General features: G+C 41.0%; 1 protein-coding gene across 1 annotated transcript in view; it reads left to right on the top strand.

The window, feature by feature from the left end:
• LOC128764543 (protein bicaudal C homolog 1-like) overlaps positions 1 to 14,744 on the top strand; it is a 67,649-nt gene that overhangs the window by 22,178 nt on the left and 30,727 nt on the right. Inside the window, exon 4 of the mRNA XM_053874339.1 lies at positions 8,067 to 8,136. Coding sequence (XP_053730314.1) covers positions 8,067 to 8,136 — 70 coding nt within the window. The remainder of the gene's footprint in view (positions 1 to 8,066; positions 8,137 to 14,744) is intronic.

Here is a 14,744-nt window from a genome sequence, read left to right as displayed (position 1 = left end):
CTGACTCCAACTCGCTGCGGTCGCTGGGCTTCGCCCTCTTCACCCCTGACTGACCGCCTCAGTCACAGGGAATTCGAGTGGCGACAGATCGTAGTGTTCAAAAGTGTAGGTTCGTTTTGAACACATTTTGATGTGGATGTTGGTCAGATATTTTACATGAGATAAATATATGAATATTGATGATGTTAAATTCTTGTCAAGGACCAATAAAGATCTCAGTTTTAAAGAACTGGAGCTCTCTGTCAACTGTTATATACTTCATGCTTCACAAGGTTTTTACATGTTCCTGGATTATGTGTCATTATTTTAATATACATGTTTAATAATGAATAGTGTCTAAGTGTCACAGTGAGATGATTTGAGCAACTTTAGGTTAAACAGAAATTCAAAATAGGTCCAAACAAAGGTAAATGCAATTAGTCGACTAATCGAAAAAACAATGAATAGATAGAGAACAGTGGAATAACCTGCCTGATGTTTCTGTGGTGTTTCCCGTTATGTTTTATCAGCCCATCTTCATCTGTAGGACTTCCTTAGAGTTCAGTCCAACATTTCCTGAAATGAAACCAAATGGTTCTTGACAAAGATACTTCCCTTGCCACCTTCAGTATTGGTTTTCAATAAATTATCTGCATTCATAATAGAAAAAAAATGTTAATAGACAGGTTTATTGTGGAACAAAAAGCACTCCTTATTTTGAAATAAAAAGGAGTAGACTCTGAAGATTAGTTTTTCCTGGCTATTGTTTGTGAATACAAATTGCACTGAATTAGGTGGGAGTCGACAAAAATGTTATGGTTGCAAATGAGTAGCAGGATTGGTTGAATTTACAGGACGTCACGTCATCGCAACTTTACTAAATTCCTGGTGGAGCCACTTCTCTAGTGGAAACGTATGTCTTCGGCTTTGCTACAGTGCCAACATTTCTTTGCAAATGAAGTGCGAGCAACTGCACAATCGTGACACTGAAGCTCATACTTCTGTGAGGTACAACTTTATGTGGACTCACATTGACTTGACTTTCTGAAATCTGTATTCTGAGCTCCGTGAAGAGCAGCTTCAACTGTTGGAGATAACTGTGCACCACAGAGCTTTTCAGCTCCAAGTGGATTTGAGTAGAGCGAAGCCTTTGAACCATCAGCCAGTTCATCCCTAATTCCCTTTCCACTCCTCTTTCCCAGGAGTTGTGGTTGTGTGAATAATGCCAGTTGTGATGCTTCTATGCCATGGTTCTCTGATCTCAAGCCAGTTATTCAGTTCCCTCTGTTTGTAGCCATGCAGCACCTTATGCTTGTCTGGCTGCATAATTTCACCACATTACAAACATTTTACAGTAAATTTATATTTGAGTTTATTTCTTATTTATGACGTTAGCTGTGAGCATTGGCTTTAATATTGGACTGCTGGGTTGGTATGATCCCCTTTTCTCTAATATATTCCCTATCCATGAAATTACATTTTTATTTGGACCGATGTTTAAGGAGTGGTGAAGTGGAGAAGTTTTGTGTGTTCGTCTTGATCTTGAGTGGACCGAATGATTCGAAAATTCTCTTCAATATCTGCCACCAAAAGGTCATGTATTTTCTGTTATTTGGAGCCTAGTATTATGAAGTGGTCTGGATGTGGATTTGCTGAACTTACTTCAGCACTGTGGTTCTCAATTGTAAAAGGGTGGAACGCCCACACTCAGCATAGAATGAGATTCTTCCGAGGTGGAGGATTCAAGTAGACATGGGTCTTAGCCATGTGTGAGGGAGGGATGTCTTTAAAGGGTCTTTAATAATGAGGATCAGAGCTGGAAGGGAAAGCTCTTGATTTCCCAGTTGATTGGTGATCATGCCCTCGCAAGAGCAATCCATCGAGATTTAGAAGCTTCTTCTCCAGTGCGTTAAGAGAGGCTTCCTTGGCGGACACTCAACCTGACCTAGCATGAGCCAATTGCGGTGTTGGACCTGCCAGGTTTAGAGCTTGTAAGTCTGGTCATCTCTCTTTAGAAAGCATGTCTAGGTGTTTGGAGAGACACGAGGGTCTGGAGCTTCCATGGCACTGTTGACATGATACGTTGGGCATCTCATTTAGACTTTGTCTCTCAGTGATTTCATATTTAGACAGATATGTCTACAGCTTAGTTGGATATTGTATGGGGCACCAGAGGAAGTAAAGATTTGGAACCACAACAATAAAATGTGTTCCTGTGTTCCTGCTTTTCCGTCCGTGAGTGTACATGATTAAATAAATTGTGCTTTGACAACAGTTACCAGTAACACACAACAATTTGGAAATGATTACTATATTTCCAGTGAAAAGTGAAAGCAAACTGCACCATTGGAATGCTTTCGGACTGAACTGTGTAACTGATTATTCTTTTGATTAAAAAAAAAAAAAGCAAATCAATTATTGATTTAATATCACACGCTATTCGAGGCGCCGGCGCATGTGGAGTTATGTTGCAAGATGTTTCAATTTGAAGCTGGTTCCCTCCCACGCACAAATATTCAAGCTGAATCAACAGCTGTGGCATTACACTGCTGCCCAGGACACATGCCATGTTGATTGGCGCGCTGCGATCCTTACACACACGCGCAGTCACGTGTGTTTAGCACATGTGGCGTTCCAGGCCTCTATGATCTCCTGTTTGATTTCACCAGGTCTGCTTGGACCAGCTGGAAGCCCTCTAGGAACTAATCATCATGTCAAGGTGCTGCCATGAAAGTGATCAGCACCTGCACCATTCCTCTATTTATTCATTTTCGAGAGGAGTAGCAGAAAGGGTGGAGTGCTATGTGTACAGGCCACCTAATTTGTGAAAATATCTTGACCCATTTGAGAGGTATTCGCAAAGCCCTTCATAAAAATAAACGCCATGCACCCTTTTAAAATGGTGTGTGGTCTGTCAGAAATCAGTCCCATCTGCCGGCGCTGCCAAAAACAGCAACACCGGACAGGAAACAGGTCTCACTGACTGTGGCTCGTTTTTCTCTTGAGAGGCACGAGGGAAAAGTTGAAGCACGGCAGAGGAGTTTTAAGAGACTTTAATGCACCTACCATTTAACTGTAGATATGCCTATCATGTCACACATGCGGTTAGCGAGCAGTTTAGTCTCATTGACATCAGATGTTCTTCAGCCTTGGTTTCTTAAATCTGTTGTTAAGGGGTGTTTTCCAAGTGGGTTTGATTATCTGAAATCCATATGTTTTTTTATAGGAGAATTTTAAATGTTTAACTGGGCAGGTCTAAGAAATGGAACATTACTGATGTATGGGTTCAGTATAAGAACTGACTACGTGAACTCCTGTTCTGTCAACGTAAATTGGAGGTGTTGCTCAACATTTGAGTGTTGTAAATGCTGAATCTCAAATAACTTTACAGAATTTTCAAACACGATACAGGCGAAAATAAAGATGTCACAGCAGAATGTCTGTGTTCAAAAGTTAGAAAAAAAAGTTTTTCCTGTATTAATTAATAGCACATGTATTAAAAACTCCAACTCGGAAATCTGGAATCAAAATCAAGTGTTGAGCCACTGACAGTTTTGTTGACTCCTTGTTGTCTTCTCAGGTCTCGATCACACAAAACAACACGATTGCATTTTACTGTCCAAATGACTTTTGGAAACAGGGCTCTGGGTGTTAACATTTGGCGACGGTGGTGGACGGTGGTCAGTGTTGTACTGCAAAATCACGAGTGTTGAGGACTGATGACTACCGACTTGTGTCTGCTGAGCCGTTTGTCGCTGTAACTGGAAACGACCCATGTGGATGAAAAGCCTCTGCAACACAGGACTTGTGTAGAAATGGCTGAATCTATCTCTGTATGGACAGGGCTTTTGCTGATTTTGACACAGCGGACTCAAAGATTGAAGCACATCATTCTGTTTTGCTTACAAATCCGACGTGAACCTGAACAAACTAATTTTCTGCCCAGAATTAAGTGTACATTGATTCACTTCTGTGACAATAGGTGTAAGAAATGCCAGCAGTGGTGTGAGCACAGTGAAAGATGCAGGAAACAACGTAACCCTTGTGACTTGGCTTTGTAAAGCTATTGATGAAAGCAGGTTTTTAGACAGAGCATCCCAATGTTGGCCAGGGACTGAAGAGGGCTTCGATGGTAGTTGCTACTAATAAGGCAAAAAAAGCCCAAATACTTGTTCATTGAGTTTCGTGAATAATTGTTAAAGTTTCATACTTCTTTACGTTTTCTTCCTCTCAACAGCATCAGACATCCATAACAGCACTTCCCCATGCCTTGTCAATCAAATGTGGGTGTCGCGACTGATGATATTACCACAAGTTTGTAAACAAATATGGCATTTGAAATTACAGAAGAGAAAAAACATTTTCATGGAACTAATGATCAGAAATGTAGGGCTTCCTGCTGAAAATAGGGCGTCCAATGTTTTCAGTTTAAAGCGTCCCCAGAATGTCCCACCACCCCTGTAGCTAAAAGCCTGAATAAAAGGGAGCAAGTGGGTACGGTGAAACATAGGAGATTACTTTTTCAGTCCCGAGATACACATATTCAACCAATGAAGTCCAAATTGGCTTATGAAGGATTTATTAAGTTCCTACTTCTGCACAAATTGATGGCGCGTGTCTCTCACTGCGTTATTTTCTTTCTGCACATTTAATGAACCGAAGGGAATTGGAGCTTGGCAAATGATGAACAGTTCAACATTAAATTAGCAGTATCATCTAATAGGAATTTGTAGTATTCAAGAGGATGATAGAGGAATTCATTTCAGTGAGTCACTTGGGAGAAGTGATCTCCAAGTCTACACACATGATATCGCTATTTGCCAATAGATAAGAAAAAAATAGTTGTGATAATAGGCTGTGATGTGCTTCTTCTGCCAAGAGCTTAAAATAGAGCCAAGAAAAAAAACACTCAAATGCCTGTAGACATTTCAGGTGTACAAATGTGTCTTTGGAGGATTTTACTGGCTTGTGTCAGGCTGCTCTAATGGTTATCTTTCCCAGCACTGAACAATAATGTTTTGCAAAGTTCTCAATTTTCTGCTGTAATTCTACTACATAGCGAGGAGGACCAACACCACAGCTGGCTTTGATAAGTGGAGCTGCACTTTAAGGGAAACCGTCACTGTTTGAGGGACAGATTTTGGTTTAAATAGGTTTTCTGGTGGTTGAACAGTGGCATGGGCACCTGGCTCTGTTCCTCATCAAGGCTGAAGGCAACAAGTGAGGCCTGAAAGGATTTCCATTCAACCATCAGGGATTCTGGGCTCACTGTTGTAGAGAGAAGGAGGCAAACTTCGCACTTCTGTACTTGTCTCTTCGGTCTACAGGTGTGTGAACAAGATGTTAGATCTAGCTGTGGGGGACACATGCCTAGGACTTGTGGAGCCTAGCCCTGTTCAGCTGATAATCGTCAGGATTAATACCTTATATTACAAGGTACTTATCAAAAGAAAGTCTGGATTTATTTCCAATGATATCATTAAAGGCACTATTGTTAATCCTTCTGAGCGGTGCCAATAGCATAGCTTTCTTTATTTAAACTCCAAGTGCACTTTAGCGGCTCCTGGCTTGATGTGCCGGACCACCGGGGGGCATTAACTCTGAGACATAATGACTTGTAATCGTCTTCCAGTGTCACCAAACTGTCAAGCATCCACACCCAGAGCCTGCAAACCCCTTGAATGTCATAAAATCCACCACAGAGCTGTAATGAGACAATGAATAGTTCACTCTGAGGAACTAAAGGCTGATAGGCTGAAAGTCTGTTTTCTTTTTTCTGTCCCTGTATAAGTCATTGACTTTTTAATTGGTGTCCAACCACTCTTGAAATACTTTCCCCCTGAATTTGCCTTATGTCAACAGGAGGCCATAGAAAGGTGAACCTAAAACACATCTGGCAATAGGAAATGTAGTTTCTGCCCTTCCAGTTAGGTCAGCACGCCCATGCTGTATGGGCGTATACCCTACATCACCAGTACTTGTATAGCAACTGATTCCCATTGTTCCATACATCCATATGTTGTCTCCCTCTCCATGCTCCTCATCGTTAGATGGCAGTTACTTCAGGCCTCAAGACCCCTCGAGACTCACCACCAGTCGCACATATGGATGCTTTGCACTCACCATTTAACCCTACTGTATGACCGGGAATTGTGAAACTTGGGGGAAGCATACAAAGTGTGACGGGGCACAGGGTCACCTCTAACTTACGGCTGCCTCATTCCTGGTGGTTTACTCAGCCGTGACATTTTTTGGACTCAATGTTTCCCTCACATACAGAACCCATGAAATGGTCCCTATAATTCCTATAAATTCTTCTCCTTCTTGGTCTCCCCTCTCAGTTTGTTTGTCCCCTGCTGTAGTTCACGATCATCAGTGCTTTATAGAAACTTTGCTGAGGTTAAGGTTCGGAACTTGTTCCTTGCCTCCTTGTGTGACCCTGCTTCTGTCTGTGGAAACTGATTCTGAAACTGAGTCTGTATTCTCCACTTTCCACCTGCCTACTGTTTTGGATACCTCTTCCTCTCCACCCACTCAAAACTCCTGGCTGCCATCCCAAGGATTCCACCTGCCTCATCTTACCTTCACTCAGTCTGCCCATGCTTTCAATAAACAATTGTAATTCACGCTGATATCTGTTGTATTTAGTTCCAAACCTGTTTGTGGTTAAGAATGGTCTGTGAACTAGAACAGCCTCAGGTGTTTTTGAATTGCTATTGACAAGCGCCTTTTGGCAATGCCTTACCTAGACGATGTAGGTAACTTCCAGTCTAAAATGTAAGTCAAGGCTTGATGGCCAGAACTGGCCCTCCAAGTCATTTTTGACCCTATGATGTAATGACCACCAAAAACAACAGTGTTCCGGAAGTGTCAAGGTTATAAGCATCCTACATTCTGATTCAATTGGAACCTCCCAAATAATCATGTCATTGAAGGGCCATTAAATGAAAGATTGTGTGTAAAAATCTTTCTTCTTGGGCAAAGTTAGTGGTGAGCAACACAGATTCATGCTGGATCTGTGATATCTTCAATACATAGTAATTTTCTTTGACTGGAACTGTGCCTTAGATTTTGGACCTTTATGTCATTGAATTTTGTCTGAAAAGAAATTCCACTGTGAATGTCAATATTACCACTGTTTTAGGATGATTGTGAATATAATAAACATACAAAGTGTTTGTAAAAAATATGAAGTATTTTCAGGGTTGTTGTGGTGCATTTACAACATTACAGCATGGAAATTTGAAGCCCTGCTAACGATACATTTTACTCGGTGCAGCGTTGAAAGAATGTTTTCCCTCCCTGGAGTGTCGTAGGAAGTTTGGTAATTAGGATTTTCTTTTTCATTTAAATCCATATGCTGCTTGTTACGTTGACTAGACTTGTCAAGAGACTCTTGCATAGATTGTTTTTGGCGTTTTTCTCATGCAGCTCTGCCAAGTTCTCTGCTTTTTTGGGTGCTTTCTCTTTTGGCAGGGAATAGGTGAGTGGGTGTTGAGCAGAACACGGAATGGAAATCTGGACATGGTCTCACCTCTGAGGGGCCCTGATTCAGATGACCCGTCAGGCTTTTAAACACTTTCTCCCTCAACATTCATCACTGAAGCTGGTGTCTGTAAATGATTGTCTGCTGAGTCGGTGCCTCGTTTGTTCTCACGATACAAAGGGAAGTTTCATTTTGGAGACACATGAGAACCTGTGAAGTTTGTCCACACCTCTGCTGAGCCAGAGTCATGTGATCATCCAAAGATCCTGATGTGAACTCTGGAGCTAAAGATGCCAAGTTAGGTTCAGAAGTTCTGTCATCTTTTGGTGTCGTTGACCATTAAGTGGCGTTGTTCCCCGTGTGCCAGAATATGTTATTGTTTTAATCCACTCTTTCGATACAAACCAAGAGCTGACTCCTTTATGGATCCAAGTTTAAATTCTCATGAGAGATGAGTGTAAATGCCTCAATAAACACAATACATTTCAATTTTTGATTTTGATTTTGATTATTTGGTTGCTGCTTCTTGCTTTATTATGCAGTCATTTAAAAATGTCCAGTTGTGAGTATATTTTTATGGTTTCTCTTGTGCGTGTTTCAGATCATGGATGAGACCCAAACACAGATCGCGTGGCCTTCTAAACTCAAGATTGGAGCCAAGTCTAAAAAAGGTAATGGATGTTTTTCACTCCTCGCATTTTTGTTGTACGAACGCCATCAGTTGTGTCTTTGCCTTTGTTTCATGGAGCCTGAGTGTTTTCTGGTTAAACCTTGCTGTTTGGTATTAAATATAATAAATAAAGCCACCTAGCTAGAAATTAGTTGATTCTATACCAAAAATAACTTTTGGGGTATTTCATATTGTCATTATTGGATCTCTGTCTCTACTTTATTGCACTCATTCATTCATGTGAATGAAACCACAATCAGATTCCTCGCGTGCAAACACTAGGCAATAAAGGTTTTTATTATTGAGTTGGAATGGTGACATGTAATTTTCAATATGATACACTATCTGCTTAGTTTTTAGAATGTGATCAGATACGTTTTTTGCTATGTAGAGGTGATTGTTAGTATCAATGGTAGCAGACTTCTTTAGTATGTACTGGTGAACTTGTTGGGCGGAAGTGAACGCTGATCATAGCATGTGCTGCAACACAGGCCGTTCATTATACATACTGCGCATGTAATTTAAAGAAATCATTAAACTAATGAATATAAAAATAAAACGCACAACATTTGTGGTGACTTTTGAATAGTTTTTAATTATTACATTGATTTTTACCACAACCTCAGTGTTATAAGTAATGGTACTATATGGTGTCATATTGTACTACTTAATATACAAAGTATCTTTGGAACTCTAAAGATACTTGGGATTTAAACAGTGTTGATGCATGTTTTAAAATGTCTTTCACTGTAAAATATTTTCATTAGTTTCAAAACTTGCCATTTGATGTTGATTCTGGTCAACTTTTAAATAAAGTGCCAGTGGTTTTCGAACGTCCCGGTGTTCGAAATAAAAATTTCGAGATTTTTTTGCTTCTGATTTCGAACGTAAATCCAGAACTCGAACGCCCCCCAAAAAAAGCCGGAAAAAAACATAACGTGCGCGGACCGATCAGCTGACCCACGACGTGCTTTGTTGTTGTGTATATGACGCAGCCTCTGCATGCAGACGCGTAAGCTACATTTACTGTTTTTTCTTCATATTGAGGTGTAAAACCTTTCCTGTCTCCTCACTGGACCGTGGTAGAGTGTCACAGGGGAGGTGCTCGCTCTCCACACCTCCGAGGCTGGAGCTCCACTCCAGGGTTTGATGTCCTGTTGTGGGCTGAAGCTGGGACAGGGATGAGGCGAGTCTGGGACAGAGCGTTACTTGGTTTATGACTTTGTCACAGCCAAACTGCACAGAAGCGCACATTCAGAGCTGGACACGCACCGGGCACCTCTTCACTTCTGGAGAGACGTCACTCACCATGTTTTCTACGTCTGCTCAGTCTGCTCATCCTTATCCACTCATTAGTCAGCTGGAAGTCGTCAGCTAATTGAGCTAAGTTACTGAGAACTCAAAGTGTGGTGTCTTCCAGCAATTGGTGGTGCGTGAGGTGCCGCCCCGCATTTGTTTAGCGGGATCTATTGTTTGTACTCTGACTGTGAGTTTTGATTGTTGATAGTTTCATCTCTAATTTCATCGTCTTCAGTTGCTTGTTTGACCAACTAGTTGTGACTCTCATGAAGTGTGTGTATCGTAGTAGATTTTTTTAAAATGCTGGATAGTTAGAAAGTTATTCACTCATTAATTGTTCGCCACACGCTAAACCAAGTTTGAACCATGTTCAAAGGAGTTTAGACAATACCAGTTGGAAAATGTCAAATCTCTTCATGTCTTTTATTCATAAAAATTGTGGATGCTGAGCCTCTCTTGGTTTTATGGTGTTAGCAATCTTAATCCTTTGGAACTTCAAATATGATTCTGTGAAGACCGTAGAGCTCAAAGAATAACATTTGGCAGTTTCATAAGCTTCAATTCTGGGACAAAGGAGGAATAACAAGCCTCAAAGTGGGAGTTGTGTGGGAGTGTCTTCTATTGAAAGCTGTGTTCTGTTATTGATAAAGCGTTATCACAGGCTGTAAAAGTTCTTCCGTGAGGAGGTGAGTACAGGCCTTAGTGTAACCAGAGTGACGTCGAGGCGAAGCAATGCCCAACATTTTGTACTCTAGAGAGTTATCATGTCTTCAAGCCAGATGTGGAACGCAAGCGTATTATGCAACTTCCTCACTCGCTCACTCAGAAATATTTGACGCTTACAAATTAGGACAATTGATCTCAGAGGATCCATAATCAGCTGGTAACCCATTCATCCACAGTTCATTCAGAAAACCAACACCTGGGGCCAACACAAAAACATACCACCAAAAACATTGGTGGTATGTTTTTGTGTTTCATAGAAGGAGTGAGGTGCGATAATGAGTTGCAGTTATCTTGTGAGCGATTGCATTCCTGAGAGTTGTGTTTGTGTTTTGTGGGAGCACGCAGGTCATGCAGCCCGAGCACAGATCAGTGTTACTTTCGAGAAAAGTGTCGTGGCTGGAATTCCTGAGATGGCATCACCTGAAGGTTAAGAGTGGAAGATGTTTCTGCTTCTATTTATAACAGGCCTCACATCACTACCGATGCAAAACAGCTGTTGACGGTCATTTTTTCTCAATTGAGAATCTATCTGTGATGATGGGTTGTCGTGTTTTCTCCGAGTTTCTCATCAGTGTTGTGTTTCATGTGCAGTCTGGAAGTGGTTACACCCAGCAGGATTGCGGCAGATGTGAGGTGAGGGCTCGTCTGATTGAAGCCTCTGCTCATCGACAGACACACTTCATCAAAACACTGGCTGTGCTGCTGCGTTTATCACACCCGGTCAGCAAGCTCATCCACCTGTGCGGGTGATTACGGCACGCGCTGGCCTCCAGGGAATGCCAGTGTTGATTTACTGAGGTGAAGAATCACCGGTTGCAACATTGCTGTGATGTATGTTGTGATTTCAGAGGCCATGTTTTTGTCAAGTGTTACAGTACTGAATGATTTACTCTTCAATCCCTCCAGGGATTGGAAGGAAGACGTGTAATATTGAACCAGCAAATACAAGGATCATGCTTATATACAGAAGAAAAAGAGAGCGTTTAAGCTAGAAGGAACGTGTTTTTATATCTAGGAGGTTATGTAATCATCTGAATTTGTCTGTCTTCTAAAAAGACAATGGGAGAATTGATTATTCGAAAGTGTCTGTATGGGCGCGATTAGACGTTGATGGACTGAGGATCCAGGGTGTGTCGTGCCTCCTGCCCCAAGTAGCTGGGAAAGGGAGCTGGTTTTACAATCCAGCCTCTCCTGTCCACGGGGCAAGGGGCGTATAGCGTGGAGGTAGCCCAATTGTTTTCAATGGGTCACTTAACAATGATGAGACAGTGCTTTGCAACAAGGTCCATTCTACAGATGGTTAAAATATATGATTTTTGGACAATATGGCCAAAGACCATCTGCACCACCGAGCTATTACGACCTGTTAAAACTAATGCAGTGAAAATTAAATGCGCTACAAAATTGAAACGCTCAAAATCTTGATTAGTTATGAACCAAGCTCTGAAAATTAAAAGAAAAAGGTGGTAATTGTAAGCCAAACATAACAATCTGTATGATAGCTACTGTATCTCAGTCATGATGTCTGAATAGAAATATATCCTAAAGCTACTTGATTTTTAAAAATCAGGTTCAATAGTCAGTACCTGCCATTTGATCTTTTATGTTCAAAACTGTACATTTTACAGTTTTATTTCAGCCTTTTCAATAAGCTATTCACTGTTTTGGTCATGAATTACTTTTGAGGTAACTGAATATTATAAGTTTCTTGTTTGTTGAAAGCAACTTTCTGTACTTTTCCTATGTTTATCTTTCTTTCAGGACTATTTTACATGCAGAAGGGATTTCTAAAAAAGAAAAAAAAACAATTCGATAGGGATGAAATTGAAATTGTTTTTATTATTTAAAAAGAAGTGATAAAGTAAATTTTTCCTGTGCTACACACGCAGGGTATTTTCAGCCATATCGGCTCCAGAACCACCATTAAATGCTCATGTTATGTAACATCTCCCGTAGCTTGTTCATATGGCTTTGTTTATCATCTAAGCTAGAACTTTTTAGTGTAAATGATGGCAGATGATGTTTCAGACGATGGGCTGGAGACCAAAATGGACTCCATGTGCCAGATCATTTGTCGAGACCAGAACATTAAGGTGCCATAATTTCAAGCTACGGTTATCCAGTGCTGTTTGCACTTGCTCAGTCATGTTCGCTTGAGTGTGCATCTGTTTAGCTCTAAAGTTTCGACACGTTTGTTGGTGAAGAGACACTGATGAAGCTATAATACAACCTTGAAGACACTGCAGTTGGCTCGATTCCTGCCTTCAACTCTAGTTGCTTCGTAATTTTTTGTTTTTGCTTCATTCTTGGATGCAGTTTCAAGCCAGGCACCGCTGCGATGCTGCCATTTAATTCGGAAACCTATCGACTCTTATTGCTAGTTTGGCAGACATCTATTGTTTGAGTAGTACCGACCTGAAACGGACGCTGTAACTCAAACATGGAAGTATTCAGGATGATTAAATGAGTTGTTGTTCTGCTTTGAATGCAAAAAAAACTACTGCTATATGTCATTTCATCCCAGAGAAGTGTGATGGAGTGTCTCGTTTTACATTAGCATTCCTCCATTAATTTCTGTAAGAATCATGGGACTAATCTGTTTTGCTAATTTCCATCTATTTAAATACTACTATACGTCTATATCCAACTGTAAAGAACTTCATGTACATGAAACTTCGGCTGGTCAGTTCTCCAGAAGTGGCACTGCCAGGTCAGAAGCTCAGTTCTTAGGTGAAACTCTGGTGCCTTTTTAGTGAAACTCATTTGCAGCTGCAGGCTTTTGTTTTTGTTTGCCTTCCTGGCTGTTGTGTGTCTCAGCCAGATGAAGGATTTAGATGTTGCATTTCTTTTCTCCCTCAACAGTGAAAAAAAAAAGAACAAGCTGCATTCTCGGGTTAAAAAATGCGGGGGTGTTCTACATCGTGACTGCAACAGTCGTTTAGGCTGGCTAATGTTTGCCAGATGTGCAGGTCAGAGCAGTGACTGAGGAGGAGTGTGACGCCCTCTATTGGTCGGAGTGAGTATCACAGGGGGACCGGAGGGAATTCACAAAATTTCCCCTCATCATTTTTTCACTCTCCTTCATGTGTGAAAGCTGCTCTTGTGCCTTTGTAGGTTGCAGGAATTTGTTAAAGGACAAAAATGTGTTCATATTTTTTATCTGTACAGGTTCGATTTGAAAGCAACAGAACAGAAATAAGATTGTGTCAAACTCTCATGGGCTGGGAGAGAATACAAAGACGGTTGAGGCTGCATTTGACGTGTGTGAAAGATCAATCCTTCAACAAATACTGAATTCTAGTCACCCGGTAGTTGTGCCTTATTGTTGAACTACAGTGTTGATTTCTGTCAAAACATGTTCATGTTGTTGCAAATGGATTGGCAAGGCTGATTGCAGGTCAATGATACAGGGTTGCAAACAGCGCTAATGTCTACAGTCTTGACTTAACTGTGTTATTATGTTCTATAATTTTCAATAACTGTCTAACTTCACCCTCAATAACAGGCAAAGCTCATCATCCGTGTCGTTGGGAATGCTTGTGTATCAATTGTGATCGTGTTTGCAGCAATAACTCATTTTTAAAAATGAAAACACTCAAGACGGTCACACACTCAAACATCGGTTAAACTCAGCAGACCAGTCACCTGAGGTGTCCTGTAAACATGGCTACTTGAGTCTTTGCCTTTAATTATGCTGTTTATTTTGTCGGTTCTTCTCTCTCGTTTCACATGCGAATGCAGGCATCTTATGATCAGTGTGGCTTTGCAACAATAAGTCATTCCCTGAAGTGTTTGAATCTGTGTGTGCGTGTGGGCGGGTGAGGGGGTATTCCTGGAAGGGGCTTTAGTTGACTTCCTGAAGCCCAGAACTGTTAACACAAACCCTGAATGCAGTTGGCGAGTGAGCACAATTGAATTTGTGTGCACTGTTCGTTGGCCTTCTGCCGGAGTTGAGCGCTCAGTTGTCGATGTGCCCCGCCTTCGCTCAGACTCCAACATTAGCTCCCAACAACTCAGGTATGCACTTTCTGGTTATTTAAGTGGAAGAATTCCAGGACAGGATGTCTGCAGAACAAGTTTTTGGTACAAGATACTACTCATTTTTTTCATTTGGACATGACTCCACTGCACAGAAGCAGACTCAATACATTAAAATAAATAAGGTAATTCAAATTATATTGATTAAAATACATGTAGGACAATAATGTCTGGTAAAAACAAAAAATCATAACTCTGTGGATGGAAGTGAGTGGCATGGTGGCACCTCTTTTTGTGATTAAAAATGTTAAATATTGTGTTTTCTACATGATGCCGGGCTGTGTGTTGTGAGATCTTTCTTGGTAGACTGTATAATGAATGACCCGCTAATGAATACTTTAAATTATATAAATCAATAAGACATTTTAAAAACTAATTTAGGGCATACAAATAAACAACTAACTGGAGTTTGAGTGCCTGCTGAACAGCTTCCCCAACCCACCACACACACCGCAGTAGTGCTGAGCATTCGGCATCATTTTACTGCAATACACAAATGGCTTTATGTGGTCTTGACTATTGCAAAGACAGTGAATGAAAGTCAAA

The sequence above is a fragment of the Synchiropus splendidus genome, chromosome 9 (genome assembly GCF_027744825.2).
Source record: "Synchiropus splendidus isolate RoL2022-P1 chromosome 9, RoL_Sspl_1.0, whole genome shotgun sequence".
NCBI classification, from domain to species: Eukaryota; Metazoa; Chordata; class Actinopteri; order Syngnathiformes; family Callionymidae; genus Synchiropus; species Synchiropus splendidus.
Note: the sequence above shows the minus strand (reverse complement) of the source record. Positions and strands in the feature narration are given on the sequence as shown.